The 17,051-nt window shown below is 39.5% G+C and overlaps 1 protein-coding gene across 1 annotated transcript in view; it reads left to right on the forward strand.

Annotated features, from left to right (window-relative positions):
* The window catches only part of Kcnh5 (potassium voltage-gated channel subfamily H member 5), a 282,287-nt gene that overhangs the window by 150,076 nt on the left and 115,160 nt on the right, over positions 1-17,051 (forward strand). Inside the window, exon 8 of the mRNA XM_075947437.1 lies at positions 15,524-15,723. Coding sequence (XP_075803552.1) covers positions 15,524-15,723 — 200 coding nt within the window. The remainder of the gene's footprint in view (positions 1-15,523; positions 15,724-17,051) is intronic.

Consider the following 17,051-nt stretch of genomic DNA (forward strand, 5'->3'; position numbering starts at 1 on the left):
AGCTGTCAGGCCTAGGCACACAGCTTCTTCACGTAAATGTTCAGTCTTAACCTACTGTCAGGTTATGTACTACCTGACAAGAGCCCTGAAAATCTTTTCCATCACAGGCTTATTATAGCTGACACTTCTGCCACAACGATGCACCATGTGGGATGAACTTGATATGGCTTTACTCCATACATGTCAAACCTTGGCGATAATAATTTACTGAAAAGGTGAACATTTGGCACCAAGCATTAGAAGAGAATAAAACCTACAGTAGCCTAGTGTCTGATAAGAAAGAGGATTTGGAATATGTCTTACAGGGTTTCATGGGCTATGAAGGGTTTCATAGGATACATATCCTTGAACACTGGAAATATGGAGACAGCTTATCAAATCAACACTTATGTGCTTTGAAACCTTAAACTGTTAGCTTGACAAGTTCCCATTGACTCTACTGACTATAAGCAGCTAATTACATTGCTTTGTTTCTGTTGTTCAGCTCTTGTTGTGTAGGCACAAGGGCCAAAAGAACACTCACTTTCTTGGGAGTAAGGTCCCAGCCATTTATTCCACTTTTTTAGTTTCTGGGTGGTGAAGTTTTCTTATCACATGGGTTTGTTCTTCTAATTCAGTGGTGATATTTTATCATATTTATAATGGTCCCTTGCATGTTACACTTTAGAAGAATCAGCCTTGTTGAAACTTGGAGAGGGTAATATTATTCGGTCAAGGAAGTGCCCCAACATGTGTGAAATGAGGCGCAGTGCTTCCAGAACCGTAGGGAAGATGATGTTACTCAGTGTGCATGGCTGTCTGAGACAATGCACACAAATCACAGAAACTGTTATCGTGTCTACAATAAATTTGCATTTTGTGCAGAAAATCTTCAAGCACACTGAAACAGTTGCCAGAAAGCATTGGGAAGGCACAGGTCAACACAAAGGGAGACATTACGGACTGGAAATGAATAGGACAAGAGGAGGCAGTCGATAGCTCCCAGATATAAATGTGTTAAGTGCTTGGCTGCTTGCTATTGGAGTCTGACCATGGTACCAGCCTCTCCTGGGCCTCATGAGTGCACCTGCTCCCTCCTGCCTGTTGCTTTGATTGGAAAGTAGTTTTCCATGGAGATCTGCAATGTTTGTTGATTTTCAATGATCAAAACAGGTTCTCAAAACACACAAGTATGGAAAAATGGTGTTTGTTGCAAGACTTCTTAGTGCTTTTGATATGCTAATATTCATTGTGATATGCTAATGTGGATTAGGACTCTCCACGAAAGATAATTAATATGCAATGTTAATGGAACTTATTTGATTGAAAATCCTTGTTTTTTTTCTCTATTTCTGTTTTTAAAGAGAAACATCTGTTACCATCACAGGCCATTATTATAGTGTTCCAATAGATTACAGCTTGCAGATGTTGTCTGTTACATCAAATAAAATTCCTTACACCTTGACCAGCTAATTTTGCCTTATTTAAACATGTTCATCTTACACTCAGAGTCTGCTTAATTAACCTGAATACAGGCCTAGCAATGAAAGAACACAGTGGCTTCAGATTCCAGAGCCGTGCTTTTATATTTTGTACTCATATGCATATATGAAGGGGTGTGGGAAGAGTACCATATTCTGGAAAGGAAGAAGATGCTATGATTTTTTTATTTAAAGAATCACATCAGGCAGTTTGAGAGGGAGGCCCAACATCCTAACCATATGACCGAGGAAACACTTGTGCTGATATCAGGGCATGGAGACAGGGATGCAGCTGTGAACTGGATTCCAGCAAATGGACAAACTTCCGCACAGATTGCATCCCAACGGAGGTAATGAACAAAAGCCCACAGACTTTGCCTCGTGAAATAGAGGACCACAGGAAGAAAAACTGGAATAGGGTTGCATCACCTGCCATGCTGGTTTACCTTGGACCTTACCTTAATCCTCTGGGCAGTATGACTGTGAAGCTGCCTCCTTTGTTCCCCAGAAGCTGTAGAATGATTAGTGGTGAGGACCCCTTGGAAGGGGAGCAGAGCAGGATGGGAAGAGGTGAGCTACAGAAGCAGAGGAGTTAGTCCTGTTTTAAAGGGAACTTAACAGGGGCAACTTCAAGTTAGCAACAATGAGGCTGAGCCAGAGTTTTCATGTGGACCAGTTTCAGTGGAAAATAAGGACCACCCATTTTGTTTTGACCCTATTAGCCTTTTCAAAACTCTTGGCCAAATTTGTTGTTACTTAACGATCAGTCTTCTTATTGGGTTGACTTTTCATCATATTTCTGATACATTTCTTATGATATTTTGAAGTCCATGAGAGAATTTATAATTATAATAGAGTTTTATGACAAATGCTTTAAGTATTAGTTTAAAGAATGTAAGCATGTGAGTAAAATTGTATAAGCTATGTATTGGACATAATTATTAGCATTATGCTTACACATAGCAAGCATGCAATAACTTGTGTTTTAATGCATTAGGCCAACCTTTTGCAAAAAGACTTAATGATATTTATCTCTAAAACCTCATTAAGAAAAATTTGATCATTACATGTAACTTAATGTCTATGATCATACAAACTAGGTATGTATTTCTTAAGAAAATGTACCTTTGTTGTGTTAGTTGCTTTCATTAATATTATTTCGTTAATAATCTACTTTGGTGACAATGTTAGGTCATTTATTAGGTGATCTATGAAATCTTAATAAGCAGTAAAATAATTTGTGCTTTGTGTCCAGTAACTGGAGAGATAGAGTTATGCTCTACTATCTATTCATTGAGAAGAAAAGCCTTAAACCTCCTTTTTTATATAGTCAGGCTATGTTAATTTTTATTCATTTATTCATTAGGCAGAGCCATGACTTGAGTGGAAAAGAAGGTAAGCGCATAGTTCCTTGTTTCCAGGAGTTGAGTTTGTGTAGGGAAGTAATTTTCTCGGAAGAAAATCCAAAAAAGTACTGAGTCTGGTAGATAGACACTTCTCCCCATTGTGTAGACAATGTATAGAAGTTTGCTCAGGTTACCTTTATTTCGTAGCTTATTAGGACACACTAAAGATTTTGAAGAAGCAGTTATGACTGTTTTGGACTTCTTTAGTTATATACAGTCTGTGCTAACAACTAACAGGAGAGAGTGAACAGCTAGGAAGCCATTGTGGTCATCATGGGACTGTAGGATCCTGGAGGAAAGATGCCTTGAGTATAAGGGATGTTCCAAAAGAAGAATAAAAACTCAAGTAGAGATTTTATAAGGAGAAAAAACAGCAAGAGAAGTGGAAGTGTACCCAAGGACATGATTTAGGTCAGGGGTTCTCAACCTGTGGGTTGACACCCCTTGGGGTTTGAATGACCCTTTCACAAGGGTCACCCAAGACCCCTGGAAAGCATAGCTATTTAAATTACAGTCTGTAACACTATCAAAATAACAAAGTAGCAATAAAAAATAATTTTATGGTTGGGGGTCACCATAACATGAGAAATTGTATTAGGGAGTTGCAGTATTAGGAAGGTTGAGAGCCACTGTTGTAGGTGGTTATATTCAGGTCCATATGTGGAAGCTGTCTGTCTTCCACTGTGTTAAAACTCTGTGGGTTTCACATATTGAGGGAATGTTCTCAGAATGGAACCCAAATGCCTCCCCAACTTCAACATGGAGGTCTTCACTTCACGCACCCTAAATGTTATTTCTCCACTTTGAAAACTTGAAGGGTTTGTAGTTTTTAAACTAGATGTGAAATGGAATAAATAACGATAGTGCACTGGCTCTCTGGACCTGGGCTGGTCTCCCTGCCACCCAAGGGCTTTAATAAAGGAGCTGAAAGTCACTGGTCAAACATATATTTGCATATTCCTGAATTCAACAGCCTTGTGCCTGCCACATGGAGAGACTGTCTTCACAACCTATGTGTAGCACTGACACTGGATCGTGATGGAAGCTTTCTGAGTACAGCGATGATTTAATAATTCAGACTATGAAAGTGGCAGCGGGGTACTATACATATTAGAACTATATTTGTCATGTTCCCTGAGTAGTTTGTCTTCCAAGATTAACTAATTAGAAGTGCCAGAAGCATATATCTAATTTTATTGAATTCTTAATTCATTGAAAATAAAAATCAATCCTGATTAGTGTTAAATACGTACCCTAATGGATAAGTTGTCATTCTTAGTGTAAGTGAGGTGAACTATAATTTTCCTTTTGTTTACAAACCTATTACTTAGCCAGCTTTCTTTTCTGTAGTAGTAGATGACTAATCTTTGAAAGTAGTAACTAAAACAGACACAAAATTTTGCCTGTGTCACATCTCATCTCAGTGAGGACCTCGTGGCATCTCTTGACATGTCATCATTTAGGGGATGTACACTGTTTCTGGTTCATCTACATTCGAGTTACTGAGAGCTTTTCTTTAAGACCTGCTGTTCATGTGGGAAACTCTGTGCCCTGTCAGGGATATAACTGACAGTGGTAACTGTGGTTTGCTGTGGAGCAGGAGGATTAATTGTATTCAGGACCCATCATAAAGTTGATATGAATGCTGAGTTGTACAGCTGTTGAGACTGCAGCTCTGATCATGCTACGACTTGGGTCAGATTTCCTTTCCAAATCTGTTCCCCTGTATTTACAATGGGAATAAAATGAAGACCTCCAGAGATGGTGTGGATTCCTAGGGCCCCTGCAGAGTGCTCACAGTAAACACGGCAAAGGCTGTCGTCACTATTATCAGCATGAGGTTGCTTAGTGCTCCTTCTAATTACCTGGATCCCGCCTAACTGCACTCTAGTAGTAACTCTGGTCTCTACCTAGAATGCAATCATAAATATGGTGCAGTATAAAGATCTGAAAATACAGAAAGCATCCCCAGGTTTTAAAAGCTTAAAATTCTTTAAAAGAAACCCACCACAAATTCTATTGCCTCTATAACAACTGTCTGCAGTCCACAGTGCCCAATAGTTTATCAGCATCCTGTAGTCACTTTTCTACGTACACACAGCTATAAAACACTTCCTCCATTGCATTCAGCAAGGCGTAGGAAAAATACAGATAAAAAGGGTATTTATGAGAGCACATTTACCAATTAATTTAAGTGAGGGTGATGTGGGAGTGTCATATATCAATCTGTTGATTTCATTGGTTAAGTAATAAACAAACTGCTTGGGCTCATAGCTTAGAACATAGGTGAGTGGAGTAAACAGAACAGAATGCTGGGAGGAAGAGGAAGTGAGGTAAGACGCCTCAGACAGAGACGCCATGCAGCTCTCTCCCAGGCACATGCGATGAAGCTCCGACCCAGGATGGACGTAGGCTAGAATCTTCCCGGTAAGCGCACCTTGGGGTGCTACATACAGATGCTTAGAAATGGGCTAAATTAATATGTGAGAATTAGCCTAGAAGAGGCTAGATAGAAATGGGCCAAGCAGTGTTTAAAAGAATACAGTTTGTGTGTTGTTATTTCGGGGCATAAGATAGCCAGGCGGCCGGGGTGCTGGGGACGCAGCCACGCCGCTCCTAATACAACAGAACGGCACCCAACACTCCTATTACTACATGAGGGTGAGCCAGAATAATCAGTGCAGCAGGTGCTGTAAAGAAAGCTCAGGGTAGGGAGAGGTGTACGAGAGAGGTAAGGGGTGAGAACTAGCAAATAGCTAGAGGTTTCTGAGGAGAGCATGCGTTTTTAATTTTATATCTGCTTACTTTGTGTGCATCTGTCTGTGTGAGTATTCATGTTGGCCCGTGTGCATGTGCAAGCGTGAATTAATGTGTATGCATAATTGTGGAGGCTAGAAGAGAACACCTAATACAGTCCTCAGGAACTCCATCCACCTCTTCGGAGTCAGAGAATCTCACTGGGCTAGAGCTCTCTGATTGGACTGGACAGCCCAGCGAACTCCAAGTAGTCTCCTGTATGTATATTCCTCTCCCCCTCAGTGATGGGGTTCTAATCTCACACCACCATAACCAGCAGTTTTCTGTAAAGCCTGGGGAACAAACTCAGGTCTATGTGCTTGCAAAGCAAATATTTTATTGATTGAAAACCCCATACACTCATCTAATAACAGGCAATTTTAATTTCCCGTTTTCTTTGGCTGCCTGACAATTGATACATCTAGGGATTATTTGCATATATAAGAAATGGATCTGAACTGATGAGGACAATATATTATTCAGCTAGTTTGTAAAATCAACATTGCAAAGTCTATAACTGTATAAACAAATGATGTATACTAAGTTTTTAGAACTCTACATGCATTGTGATGGATTAGAGAGAATAAAGAAAATGGGTTTATTTGACATAAAATCACGGGAGAGAGATAAGTGATCTTGGTACTTCATTTTACTTTATTTGGATTCTTGTTTTTAATTAAAATCTTGTTTTCCCCCCACTCCGTTCTAACTCACCCTTCCTTCCATCTTTGATATAACATTAGTAAATGATAAATACAGGATTATGACTTTATTTTTAACTTTAAAACCATCCTAGTGATATAGAAACTAATGTCAATTACTAAGGCCATTTTGGTGAAGTTGATTGTTATGATAAACACAAGCTCTGCTCTAGGCTAGTGAAGTCCCTCCAGTATTAGGTTAAATAAAACCTGATATGTGGTAAAAAACGATCTCTCTTCTGTCTTGCTTTCTCGTAGAAGCTGACTGTTCATCCTAACAGTTTATCTATCAACTTGTATTACCTCATTGGATTCTTCTTTCAAAACTCCAGTACCTCTGAAAAGGGTAGTGTTTTCATTGGTTTTTAATAGTCAGCACACAAAGCATTTAATGAGAGTCACTTAGAAAAGACAAGCGACACAGGGCAGATACTGACTGGCATGGAGCATGGACTAAATGAAGACTAGAGAAAGAAAGTGCCCAGCTCATATGTGAGTGCCTGGAGGGGCCCTATATCACGGAAAACAGGAATCTTTAGCGGAGAAGTGGGAGTTGAGCCGCTCTGGCACCTGTTTTGAAGACCAGCCTTTCGCTTTAGAACAATTGGAGTCACGACAAATGCTCTCGCATGCTATATAGAAAACCACACGTTGATGGGATTCATTCCTGTTGTCTCTGAAACATCATCAGTAAAGGTGGACTTCAGTGAACTGAATGGAAAGCAAATGGTGGTTAAAGCACTTCTGTGACTCCACAGTTTGCCAGAATTGCATTTCCATGTCAGTATTTTAGAGAGCTCTGTCTAAGATCAACGATCAAATACTAAGATACACAGAAGATAATTAGTGAAAAAGTCAAGGTTGCATTCATTGTGAATAGGCACAAAAGGGTCCACAAAGAAAATATTATTAATAAGAACATAGTGGGTGCAGCTTGACCTAAGAACAAACAAAATGGAATGAATTTGGTACATAATTTGTTCAGAACCTTCTCTGACATTGTTACTTTATCTGCTCTCAGTAGCAACTCACTAGTGGAGGCTTCTACAGTTAATTACCTGAATATAGATTTTTGTTTGTTCTACAAATTATTCAATAATGAGAAGTAAACTACAGATCTTTCATATGCTTTGAATGGTTATAAATTTACTTGTGGATTTTTGTAAATGATATATTAAAGAAAATGTAATCTTTCTTTCAAAATGTGACTTGAGGTAATTAAGATTAGTTTTTCATCGTAGGATATTGTGTATATTGCGTGAAGGTGATACCCTTTTTTTAATTGGCATATTCCAAATGCATGTTTTTTGAGATTTACAATATATATTATATTATTTAATATATAATATTATATAATATTTCTTCCTTCCTCTTTCTCTCTCCAAAGCGTTTCATAAACCCTCCTCAACTCCTTCAAATTCATGGCCTGTTTATTCATTAATTGTTGTTGCATGCATACATGTATAATATACCCAATAAGTATGATCCATCTACAAAACGTATCCTGCACTGAAAGTTCAGGGAATGTAAAAGAGGCCATGGAAGATTTAAGAGCCAGGGGATAGGAGAGCTGGCTGTGACATTGTGTATCCTGCCATTTAAGAAGCGACACTCATAGAGTCTTACCAGCATGAGCACCCAACCATGAGCAGAATAAGGATGACATCAGTGGACATTCTGAATTGGGTGGGGACAAGCCCATGAAGCCTCAAGGCTACACAAAGAACTAAAGACAACCAATCAAAGCTGGGAGCAAAAGAGGTGGTCCTCCCCAGGGAAGAGTATAGCAATTGGTTGTCCAGGGCCAAATGGTCAGCCCTGAAAACAGGTCTCTTTTTCAAACTTTAGTCCTAGTAGCTAGTGTACTGGCTGGCGTACAATTTGCACTTTCTCAGAATACATTAAATCAGATGGTTCTTTAATACTGATAATTATTTATAGTAATAGCATTAAATCTTAAAAATATTTGCAAAAATTCTTTGAGAATTTTATTTATTTTTTTCTTTTTTTTAATTTATTTATTTATTAAGGATTTCTGCCTCTTCCTTGCAACTGCCTCCCATTTCCCTCCCCCTCCTCCGATCAAGTCCCCCTCCCTCATCTGCTCGAAGAGCAATAAGGGTTCCCTGACCTGTGGGAAGCCCAAGGACCTCCGACCTCTATCCAGGTCTCCTAAGGTGAGCATCCAAACTGCCTAGGCTCCCCCAAAGCCAGTACGTGCAGTAGGATCAAAAACCCACTGCGATTGTTCTTGAGTTCTCAGTATTCCTCATTGTCCGCTATGAGAATTTTATATACTTTATTTTGTTCATCTTCTCTCCCAGCTCCTTCCCTTAATTTCTCTTAGACTCACTCAGCCTATATCTGTGTTTGAAAGCATTAAGTGCTCACTTATCACTTTATGCCTTAAGAATAGGTGCTTTCCAAAGGATAGCCAGTCTATAGTCCATGACTCTGGAGAAGCTGGGTAACAAGGAGAACCCTAAAAACATGGAACCCCCTAGGAAGGGGAAACAGACAAGCTCTCCTGAGAAAGTTGGGAGTGTAGGGGCAGGGAGAAGGAAGGGTGGAAGGGGAGGGGGAGAAGAAAAGGGAAGGGGGGAGGAGAACATGAGGGAACTGGATGAGCAGGATAGGGGAAGGACGGAGAGAGGGAGCAAGGAAAGAGATAACTTGTTTGAGGGAGCCATTATGGGGCTACTGAAAAACCTGATACTATGGAAATTGCCAGGAATATTTTCTCAGGAGATCTTGTCTACAGTGGGGAGGGCCTCTGTCCTGCCTCAAGGGGATGTGCCAGACTTTGTTGACTCCCCATGTTGGAAGCCTTACCCTCTCTGAGGAGTGGGTGGGGGTAGGGTGGGGGAAGGTGGGAGAAAGTGGGAGGAGCAGAGGGAGAGGGCACTGGGATTGGTATGTAAAATGGGCAAAGAATGTTTTAAAAAAATGTTTCTAGAGATAAAAATAATTCTTCTGCCTTTCTGTATAAACAAACAAACAAACAGAGAATAGGTGCTTTCAATTTTAAAGCATACAACCATATTTAATGTTGGGAAGCTTTATTCCCCAAAGTCACTCTGGCATGATGGTATGTAGCGTGAGTGGCTGTCTGCCCTACTGTCCTAGGTCCTTGAATACTGAGAACGACTCTGCTTTTTTATGGTTTAAATTATTATAGTTGCAATAGCTAATCAAACTTAGTGGCTTTTAAAAAAGAACTACAATTTATTATGTCATGAATCAGTGACTTATGGAAGGCTTGGGGAACATGAATTATTTCTACTTTGTTTGGTATTGGCTGAAATGATTTGAATGGGCCTGGGAAAGCCACCCTTTAATTGACTCTGCCAAATAGCTGGTAACCCAGTCCTGCTGCATTGTGTGCTGCGCAGACAATCCCAGCTCAGTGGAGCCTCGTCTTTTATATCTCAGATATACTGAAAAGAGACCTAATGATCTCGAATGTGACCAGAAATGTGTGTTCATATCAATATTTAAAATATTTAAAAATCACTTAGTCTGAGGTCAAGACTGTTGACCAGGGTTCTTTGTTTCTCTCCATGAAGTAGTGTCTAGAACCTTTGACGTCCTTGTGAGGTGGAAACTGAATTTTCAAGGAAGATGTTTAAATAACGAAGAACCTGGGTTTTCTAGATTCCTAAAGCTTAAGCCTAGATGTTATTGTGACCACAGCCAACATATTCCCTTGGGGTATGCCAAGATTTAAGGGGAAAGGGACTCTGCCTCTTGATGGCAGAGGTATCTGAGTATTTGTCACTATTCTTAATCACCCATAATTTTCTTTACAGTAATCATTTTGTAATGGATAAAGGAAGACTAAGACTTTACATTAGACATTTACTGGGCTGTATGTCAAGATCGCTAAACCCAAAGCTTACCAAACTAGCAGTTACATTATGTCTAAAAGGTCACAAAAATCATATAAAAAGTGATTTTTGAAATTGTCACACACCATCCTTGTCATTATTAATAAGTGATTGACTATCTCCACTCAGAGAGAAAAACACTGAGATGTATCTCTCTACACAGCTAGCCCTCTCCATCATGAACATTTATGTCTGCTATGTAACGATGGGGCTTTCCAATGTATTTATTATCTTAATGTGACTAGGGCTTATAGAACTTTTCTTTTTAAATATTTCATTATAATACCTGTCTTAGTAATATGTACTTTATGTGTACCATTGTATCACCAATAATGGGTTTGAAACACTGTTTTTTGGCATAGGATTTACTAGAAAAATATTGAACACCAACCATGTCCCAGGAACTGTGTGTTCTTTGGGGGAAAGATAATGAAGAGCATGAAAGAAAAGGCCATGTGCACTTAGGTTTTACCTCCTTAGTGTGGAAGATGAACAATAAACAAATGAGCACACACAGCTAAATGGAAGCAAAGATAACTGTGTTTTGTCAGGGATATGGAATGCTGGCAGAAGAGAACATTTAGCCGGTGTGGTCAGGAAAGGCCCCTGAGAAGAATGGAGCTATAAGCAGGTACTTGAGTGAAGCAAAGAGATTACTGTAGAAAGGGAAGTTGCTTAGTGACCTGGGAAGGATGAAGCTGCGGTGAGAAGCACACTCTTGGGTATTGCTTATCATTTGTTCATTTCCTTCACATATATTTCTCGGGAAATTTAACTCATTTATAGTTCATATAATTATTAAGTAATATCATGCTTCTGACATTTTGCGGCTGGTTCTTAGTTTTTCTCTTTTCTTTCTCTTTCTCCCTTAGATTTCTCTACAGTGCTTGAGTGATGTTTTTTTCTAAGAGTCTGTTTTGACTCCTCACTTTACTATTATTGGTGTATCTGTCACTGGTTTTTGCTTCATGGTTAGAGTGGGACCTAAGATAAACATTATTGGATTAAAGTAAGGCATTTTAAAATGTGAGTTGCTCAAACACTATCATAAAATGGGTCAAATAACAAGAAAATAAGGGAGAAAGAGAGGAGAAGAGAGGAAAACACTATATGTATATTTACCCATCTCCATATTGTGAGTTTAGATGTTCTGTTATACATCTTTCAACATCTTCAACAGTTATTAATTCTGATTGCCTTCGTTTTGTTTGTATGCTAGACATGCATGGTCTATGCACTGTGTTTACCATGTGTTAGGGTGTTCTGAATTTGTGTAGTTCCTCTTATTATGAATGAATTTTAAACATCCAGCACTTCCTTGCTGGTTAGCAGCTTCTCAAGCCATTTAAAGAACTTGTTAATTTTTCCTTTTGCAAGGACATGTAAGGTGGTGATAGTTTTTCAACTTCTGTTTGTCTGAGGCCATTTTTATCTCTGAACCACAGCTTCACTGGGTATAGTATCCTTGATTGATAGTTTCTTTTCCTTGAGCATGTGACAGTATCATCCTAATACTTCCTTCTGGCCTGTAGGGTTTATGCTGAGAGCAGGTAATTGGAACATGTGTGTGTGTATGCATGTGCATATAAGTATGCATGTATGTGTTCGTGCATATGTATGCATATATGCATGTATGTTAATTATGTCCGTGTGTGTGTATGTATGTGTGTGTGTGTTGCTTTTTTGCTTTCTCAATAACCTTCTCTTTGTATATAACCTCTGAGAATTGATTATGATATGATTTGGAACAGATTTCAGTGAACTGAGTCAATCATGATGGCCCTTGAAACCAATTATGGTGACAATGACCTTCATGTACCTGTATTTTAGTTTCTTTTCAATTTTAGGACCAGGCAGTTTTCTGTTATTATCTCTTTGAGCATGCTTCTTATCTCTGTAACAATCTGCACACCCTCTTGACTCCCACACCCCAAGTGTCGGTTCTTCTAATACTGTTTCAAAGTTGCCGTGAGTTTTCTTTGCTCTTTATTCTTTCTTCTTTACTATGCTTTGATAGTCTTTTGATAGCCTACTAATTATTTATTCTATGAAAACTATTGATTTGGTTATAGTTTGTATACTTTCGATTCAAGGCTTACTGGTGTTAGTTATTAAGTTACTACAATCCTCTTAAGTTTCTCTGATAAAATACTGAGTTTTTTTTTCCTCTATGTTTCCTTGAAGTTCATTCAATTTCCTTAAAGGCTTTAAAAAATTCTCTGGCTGTGTATATATTGATTCCTTTATGGTAAGTTATTGGCAGTTGATTTTGTCTATTATTGTCAGTTGATGATGTGGCTTCATTGTTGCTCGTCTTGGGAATTCTAAGCAGCTGCTTTGTGGCCACAGCTATTTCATCAGTGGATGAGAATTTAAGTTCAGGTTTGCCACAAGTCTACACTGGAGCACTGCCATGGTTTCAATATTGTGAAGTGCTTGAGGCCCCTGTTAGCATATTGTTGGGTCGCTGTTTCTGTAGCTCTCTCTAGGGTTGGGGTGAGCGCAGATACCTCGTCTATAGTTACTGATGTGTGGTCAGAAGCCCCAGGATTCTTCTGACTCTTCCTTGACCTCATGGCAGAAGGACTATATATAAACTCCCATAAGCCAACAATACTATCATACTATTGCATCCAAAGCCCAAACTCTTCTGGACTTAGCTCAGTACAGACTAGAGTCCCAGCCCATGGCACTGCAGTCTGCTGGTGGCATAGTCTCACCTTACGGCTCCTGCAGCTATCCAGAGAAAAGGTCTAGAACACAGATGTGTTACACTAGAGCATCAGGTCTCTGTCTATCATCAGGAGAGGTTCAGAAGCCCCCCCCCTCGTGGGCCTTGGCCTTGGTGTAGAAACTTGAGATCTGATAGGCATGATGTTGGGTTTTACCGAGTGGGCAGAATTCCACTGAGGTCTTGTACTTACCCCACCCTTCCTTTGCAGTAGGTCCAGTATTCCCCCACACTGTGCTCAGTTGGAATGGGTCCATTGCCATGCTAGCATGACTCCAAGTGAGGCTGGAGCCCTGATTTCTAATGGATTAGATTTTACAGTGGCAGGTCTAGGTCAAAAATCTAAGCCATAAGCTTAATAATCTCTTCCCTTGAGCAGGAGAAGTATCTCACTGTACTGCATGAAGTAAGAGGATAGCCTAGGAATTTGTTTCTTTCTGTATTTTTCAACACTTCCTTTCTTAATATGCTAAAACCAACCAATTTCAATCCTCTCTCTCTCTCTCTCTCTCTCTCTCTCTCTCTCTCTCTTTCTCTCTCTCTCCTCAGCTCTTGCAAAAGGGTGAAAATCCATTTAACTTCATGCTTCTGTGGGAGATATTACTTGTTGTCACTTTGCTCTGTCTCTTTGTGGAAGGCATCAATAATATATTCGTCAAACACAGTCTATTGCAAGCATATCATGGAGTCAGTCTAATTAAACATAAATAATGGTAGTCCTGCAGTATTGACTGGCAATTTATAAAAAACCTGAAACTATTACAGAACACAGTTAGTGCACTGTCTCCTCAATCTGTAATGATTCATCACTTAAAAAATTCACTCTGCTTGTTTCTTTTCTGAAAACACACACTTGCATATTTTTAATGTTAGTCTCTATTAATTGGTTCATATTGCTGCTGTTTATGTTAAGAGCAACAGTGATGTAATGGAAATGCCATGTCTAGGATTGCTTTCATTTGGGGGGAGGTGCCTTTAGAGATGATTATTCAAAGTTTTGAAGATACAGTAGAAATGCAAACCCTATATTTCTACCAAATTATAATTAAATATGACCTATTTAAAAGGATTGTCCTGCTCTGGTATCTAAATCTCTAAATGACAGTGGAAAAAGTAAAAACTGCAGAAATGTTTATAAAATAATAGCTTTCTGTTGTGGCATTACAATGTGTTATGGTTTGATGCTTTCAGATAAACAAATAGTTTCTCCCCAGTTACAGACAGGATCCGAAGTTGCTTTACTAACTGGACTTAACATCATTTGTACCCAACAGGATTTGGGTGAAGCTGCAGAGGGAAATAGTTCATGCTTTTTCTCAAGAAGTGATTTTTTTTCCTCCAAATGCTTAGAAGATGGCAGGTGGAAGTGATCTCTGCCGATCACACATATTTGTAAATACCTGTGATGGCTACACGGTGTTTACTGAAAATCAGAGCACAGAGCCACCCCTTTTCCCATGGCGAAATCATCATGATCATGAAAGAGATAACGAAAGCCATGATGGGAGGAGGTGATGTAGGATAAGACAGTGGGCCTATGTGCAGTTGGGGTTTGAACTAAATGACTTTTACACAGTTGCCCCAAACTGACTGGATCCAGAGAGAGGGAAACGTGTACACTCTAGGTTCAGACGCAGGCAGTACTCATTTTCATTCATAGCCCCTGTCGATCAATCACAATGGTCACAAGCTGTCTTTGCTCCTGAAATGATGGGCTCAAAACGTTTCTCCATCTTCCAGTAGTGACAGGAGCTTAAGGACTCCCAGCTCCCTGCCAGTTTTAGTCTTATTCCTGCTCATCTGCACCAAGTTCTAAAAGTGGAGCACTTTAATCTGACTCCACCCCCTGGATTTCTGATGTTCTGTCAAAAATTATTTATAACCAAAGAAGTATTCCGAAAGCTGGAGGGAGTAAGCTATGAGAGGAGCGTGCATTTTTAAGTCAGATCATCAAGCCCTGGAAAACGGTGGCTTGATTAGGCTTCCTTCGGGAGAGTGGGCTAGAGGAAAAAAGGCCAGAAATGCTGGGGGTTGGCGAGATGTCTTGGTGAGTAAACTGCGTAAGTCTGGTGACCTGAGTTCCATCCCCAGAGCCAATGGAAAGGTGACAGGAGAGAAGTGATGCCACAAAGTTGTTCTCTGACCTCCGTACACGTCGTTACACACACACACACACACACACACACACACACACACACACACACACACAGAGGATTATAATAAGAAGAAAATAAACTAGGGTTAGAAACTTTAGCAAGTTTATAACTTTGTGTTGTCTGATTGTTTATGAAGTGTTCACGCTGCTTTCGTGGAGCTTCACGCAGTTTGACGTGGTGGTGTTCGCTGAGGTCACCAGCCTTCTTCCATGCTAACCATTCTAGTAACCCTACCAGGTGCCAAGCAGTCTTGTCAGGGTTCCATATGTGCTAGCCTCTGGATGTAAATCCAAATATTTTTGTCACGTTATTTATTGATTTAGTCACCTTTATTTATTTTTTCACTTGGGATATCTGTTTTATTTTTATCATTTCTTTTATTTCAGCTCTTCTTTATGCAACTATTTTTGGAAATGTTACCACAATTTTCCAGCAAATGTATGCCAACACCAACCGTTACCACGAGATGCTGAATAACGTTCGAGATTTCCTGAAATTGTATCAGGTCCCCAAAGGCCTTAGTGAACGAGTGATGGATTATATTGTCTCGACATGGTCAATGTCAAAAGGCATCGACACGGAGAAGGTAGAGTTGTTTGTTGTTATTATTATTATTGCTGATAATCTTCTGCTTACGGGATATTTAGATGCATGTCCATTTCCCACTCATATTTCTCTTGTGCAACTGCTTTATAGATGCTACTATAGTTTTTGTAAGTGACATTTCAATCAATCGTATTTATTGAGTGCTTAGAAGGTGTGGAGCACCCAATCATTAACAATCAATTAGTACCAGCCATGATATCCAATGGAGAAAATTTTGTTTATGAAAACAGCTCATTACCCCATTCCCCATGACACTTCATTACCACTTAGTAATTTTCTGTTACACTCTCAGAGCATCCTCCTATGAGATCTTATTCTTAATTTTCCCTTTTGCTTGCTGTCCATTTAAAAGTGAAAAGAGTTCAGAGAGATGACTCAGCAGTTCAGAGAGTTTGCTGCTCTTGCTAGTGACTGGAATTATGTTCCTAGTAGCTATGTCTGGCAGCTCACGGCCACCTGTAACTCCTGTTACAAGGGAACACACGCCCTCTTCTGGCCGCCGTGGGTACTTGCATGCACATGTGTACACACACACACTCACACACACACAAACTTTTTAAAAAGTTTTTAAGGAAAAAAAAAACAGAATGAAACTTTCCTGTTATATGTGAAAAGATATATTCTCTTCTATCATATCTTTCTCTTAAATGTCTCTTTATCAAATGCATTATAAAATACCTTGTTATTCTTAATCTTCCCTTGATCTTTCATACATGCAGTAGAGACATACTTCCTTCCCACTCATTCCCATGCCTCATTTCATGCCTTCTAAAGGGAACTTCTTTTTAATTTCCCCACCCATTTTATACTTGGGCAAAGAAGGACTGATAAAAGCCAATTAAAATTCCTCACTTTCCTGTACCATTGGAGTCACATAAAATGTTAGGGATGGCAGCTTGAGCTGGCATACGGCAAGTGAAAGCCAATCCCGAGTTATTTAGTTTCTAGCGCCAGCGAAGACTGTTCTTTGTAGAGCACTTGCATTTAGCAGCTGACAGTCAAATTACAAAATACCTTCCTTGCCATTTGTAGGTGGTATGTGTTTTTAACCTCTGTCTCTCTGTCTCTGTCTCTCTGTCTCTCTCTGTCTCTGTGTGTGTGTGTGTGTGTGTGTGAGAGAGAGAGAGAGAGAGAGAGAGAGAGAGAGAGAGAGAGAGAGGAGATTACCAACTACTCTATAAGTATCTTTCAATGCAGTGTGGAAAGAACAACTGATCAAATGAAATTTCACACAGTAGCAAGCAAGTTTCAAGTCAGAGCAGATATTGTGGGGACCAGGTTATTGAGGGAAGGTGTGAAGAATGATTG

Source organism: Microtus pennsylvanicus, chromosome 14 (assembly GCF_037038515.1).
Source record: "Microtus pennsylvanicus isolate mMicPen1 chromosome 14, mMicPen1.hap1, whole genome shotgun sequence".
In the NCBI taxonomy this organism is placed as follows: domain Eukaryota; kingdom Metazoa; phylum Chordata; class Mammalia; order Rodentia; family Cricetidae; genus Microtus; species Microtus pennsylvanicus.